Source organism: Nanorana parkeri, unplaced genomic scaffold, assembly GCF_000935625.1.
Source record: "Nanorana parkeri isolate BGI_ZX_2015 unplaced genomic scaffold, ASM93562v1 scaffold173, whole genome shotgun sequence".
In the NCBI taxonomy this organism is placed as follows: Eukaryota; Metazoa; Chordata; class Amphibia; order Anura; family Dicroglossidae; genus Nanorana; species Nanorana parkeri.
Window position 1 is genome coordinate 992712 of NW_017306441.1, and position 3838 is coordinate 996549.

The 3838-nt window shown below is 49.5% G+C and overlaps 1 protein-coding gene across 1 annotated transcript in view; it reads right to left on the bottom strand.

Moving 5' to 3' along the window:
- POU2F2 (POU class 2 homeobox 2) overlaps nt 1-3838 on the bottom strand; it is a 131579-nt gene that overhangs the window by 29793 nt on the left and 97948 nt on the right. The window contains exon 2 of the mRNA XM_018554777.1: nt 540-599. Within this exon, the coding sequence (XP_018410279.1) occupies nt 540-599 (60 nt within the window). The remainder of the gene's footprint in view (nt 1-539; nt 600-3838) is intronic.

The following is a 3838-nucleotide window of genomic DNA, read 5'->3' on the forward strand; positions in this document are numbered from 1 at the left end:
GAATGGTAGGAGCGGCTGGAGGAGACTTCCTCTTCGTGTCACCCTGGAGGGGGGATTCCAGAATGATGAACAGGACTTCCCTTGTCATAAAACTGTCACATATTACCGTAATGGGGTTTCCTCAGTGTGTGAAGGAGGATATGGCCGGGTGCTGGCGGTACTGACACAGGGGGAAGTGGTGGCTCCCGGGGTCACACAGAAGTTATGGGGTCACCGTACGGTGGTGTTATATCATATGATGCATATAAATAATAATATATAATATTAGATTTATGTTATTACTAGCAATGTAGATTATGATACACACACACACATATATATATATATGTATATATAGACACACACACATTGATGCATCAAAAGATGTCTATTCATCTCCGCCAGCCAGAGGAGGGGGACAAACTTCACGCTGCACCCACAATGTGCCGTTACCCCAAAACCCAAATCTAGCGAGTTCTGGGCGGAGTTACACTTTTAAAAAATATGCTAATTATGCCAATACAGCCAATTATGTCATTTCACTGATGTGGTCACCGTACCTGCGACTCCGCCTTCTGTGTGCAATTTCCCGAGGTGTCCCGGTTTAGACATTCTTATTTCTGGGGGAAGAAGAAAAAGAGAGAAAATCCATCAGAAGGTTGTGAAATAAATAATGAATATTACGTGCGGATACATCCGGCCAATAATTTGTATTTATTTATATCATACAGATGCCTAGGAATAGGAAATCAGAACAATAAAAAGGTAATCAGTGATTTCAGATAAGCAACTTTATTAGAAGAGTTAAAGAACGCACATCACACATTTTAAAGTGAAAACCAAAAAGCTTTTGAAAAAAAATTTTTGTATTACAATAATTATAATGTCCAGCATCATCTAGGTCTTTTCTCCCTAGCCTGCCTCTCCTTGGCCCGCCCCTTTCATTCATTGGATTTCAGTTCTTTCAATCACAGAAGCTCACTCTCACATGTGGGGGTCATCCAGGGTGCTCTGCCTGCTTAGGAACGCCCACTCCTCCACACCGACACCCACCCATCCAGGCATTGTTTATATTTGCATAACTCCTCCCAAGCGCCAGCCCACTGCTTGTATCAGGACAATGGGGCTCTTGAGAGAAGTACTGAGGCCGGGTGCTGTGATGTTATCAGGCAGCTATGTGCAGCACCCTGTTGGCCCCTCCCACCAGTTATGACCTGCCTGCATTGCACAGAGCCCCAGTGATGACATCACTGCATTGGTGATGGAAGTGGAAAGCTTTGATTGAGAAATGTCATTAGCATGTTGCTGAGGCGGAAACATAGAAGCGCGTCACACTTCAGCTCGTACGAGGGGGTTTCCGGTATTCTGTGCACCCCATTTTTCAGCCCCTGCAATGGAGCGGCCAGGGACATCGGCCTCAGTGGCGGCGTGTGAAAGAGGTGACGGGATGAGCAGTCTGGTGAGGAGGTTAGTCAGGGGAGACTCTCACTTCTGCTTTCCCTGCCAAACAGACTAATTACCGGCAGAAACTAAAAATAACCACCCAGAGCTCCGCCCACAATCACTGCACCCCGCCGTGTGCCGACAGCACCAAACTCCCCGCACGCGCAGCGACGCCAATCACCGTCATCAACAATAACATGAAAGAACTCCAGCTTCAGAATAGAAAACAACACTCCCCATCCATCTTCTTCCATCACCCTGTGCAGGCTCTTGAAGTCTCCATTGTGCCCATTGGGGGGAGTCTCACAGGCTTGGCCACGTGTGATGTGTAGAGAGGTGGGAGGAGTCACCGGCAGCGGCGTAACTATCGCCATGGCAGCTTCTATGGGGCCCGGAGGTGGAAGGGGCCCCATTAGGTTGTTGAGGCAAATTAAACATAGAGCATGTGAACTCAGAGAAGGGCCCCCCTAAACCCCCCCACCTCTGCTTGTCATTCCTTTGGGCCCACCCTGTCATTTAAACCCCTCCCCCCAAAGGGGGTGGGGCATGTTGATGGGTGACAAAAATGTCCTATTGCAGCTCACCGCTCCATATTTGTGGAGGCTGCATCAGTTCGAAAGGAGAAGCAGCAGACTGATCATCTCCTCTCCTCGTCACTCTGCCCTCTCCTCCCATCAGTGAGCTCAAGCTTGTATGTAAAACAAAACACATTTGATATATTATGAGGTGTTAATGATGACGGAGCTGCATTTGTGTATCTGACGTCTGCATGGAGTTCCGCATTTACCCGGGTGCCGTTTATACTTCAAGAGCCTGCGCACAGCCATAGCAGAACCAGACAGTGAGGGTGCCCAGGTCTTGTGGCCGGTATTAAAGGGCCGGTACCCTTTTAGGATATTCTCTACGTGTGATGTTTGGTATCTTCTTTATTGCTATTCGCCTATACCTCCCCTCCCCCCATCATTGCGATCTTACTCCACCACCTCCCGTTATAATGGCGATCGCAGTGCAGCCGACGAATGTTATGTGTGATGGGAAAGTAGCCGGAATCACGCCACAACTACCCCTCCCCCCCCCCGCGCATAGTGCAGCCCACAGCAGCGCCGGTAAACGATTTCCCGTATTGACAGCCGGCTGAGCTGCGCCGGGTTCAGATCTAATCGACGGCAAACCTCCCACACGAGGAGCGCGCCGCTCTCACAATGAACTTTATCAGATAGATCGTCATCGCGCTCTCACTTTCATTTCCCATTGTTCACTCTCACTGCAGACACCCGGCCTTCCATCTGCATCCTGCACCACGCAGGGGCCCCAAACCAATCAATAGGGGCCGGGTCAGCGGCATCCAGTCAGTGATAGGGAGTTCAAAGAGAACCGGTTTCCATCCATGAAGAAAAAAGCAGAAAGGATTATATTGTAGGTGGCTACCAGGAGCATTGTGGCTACCTTAGGTCATTAGGGATTGCAGAGAGTCTGGCTACCAGGAGCATTGTGGCTACCTTAGGTCATTAGGGATTGCAGAGAGTCTGGCTACCAGGAGCATTGTGGCTCTCCAGCGATTTCTCAGGGCGGGTTTCCTGATGGTGACAACAGTGGACCACGTCTGTGTAATGAACGATGAAATGGTCACTTGTAGTCTCCACTGTAAGCCTGAGTGACACCACAGAAGAACAATTATGAGACAGGAATGGAGCGGTGTCACCCTAAAACAGGAAGTGCCTGAGCAAGGATCTTCCTGGCGGGATCACTAAGGGATTGTTTTAAATAAAAGCTGCAGATTTAAAAACACTGAAAATGCCACCAGTGTCCTCAGTCAGCTGGCCGGCATCATTCAGCCCATTTCCAGCTTAGAGCATCCCGGACGAGCCCCCAACCTGTGACTGGACAGTGAAAGGAGAAGCAGCACACCGATGATCACATCTCTCCGTCACTCTGATCTCTACTCCGATCAACATGCTTGTCAGCAGATGAACCAATTAGCTCCCTGGGCTGATTCTTCCTCTCTCACAATGCGTGTCCACTAATCATAGTTGAGGAAATCTAAACCAGGACAGAAAAAAAAAACCCTTCCGGTCCCACGATGGACTTTCCCCGCTCTGATCCTGCATAAGCCGAGCTGTCCATCATGCAGGGAATAGAGATCACATAATGGTTAACTGCATGAGAGTTTTCCCTGCTCTGTCCCTGCATGTGCTGTACTGATACGGTGTAGGGGGTGGGCACCTATGAGCCGCGATCATAATATCCCTCCCCCATTCATTACAGTAGACGTGTCGCAGAAGCTGATTGGTTGCCGTCACATCTTATACTGGTTAGCCGCGCTCAAGGACAAAGTTCCCCCAGATGTACTGCAATCACCGTGGTGTACCCCCGCTTCCCCCATCCTACTCTGTGTGCAGCATCCCAACACACTGCA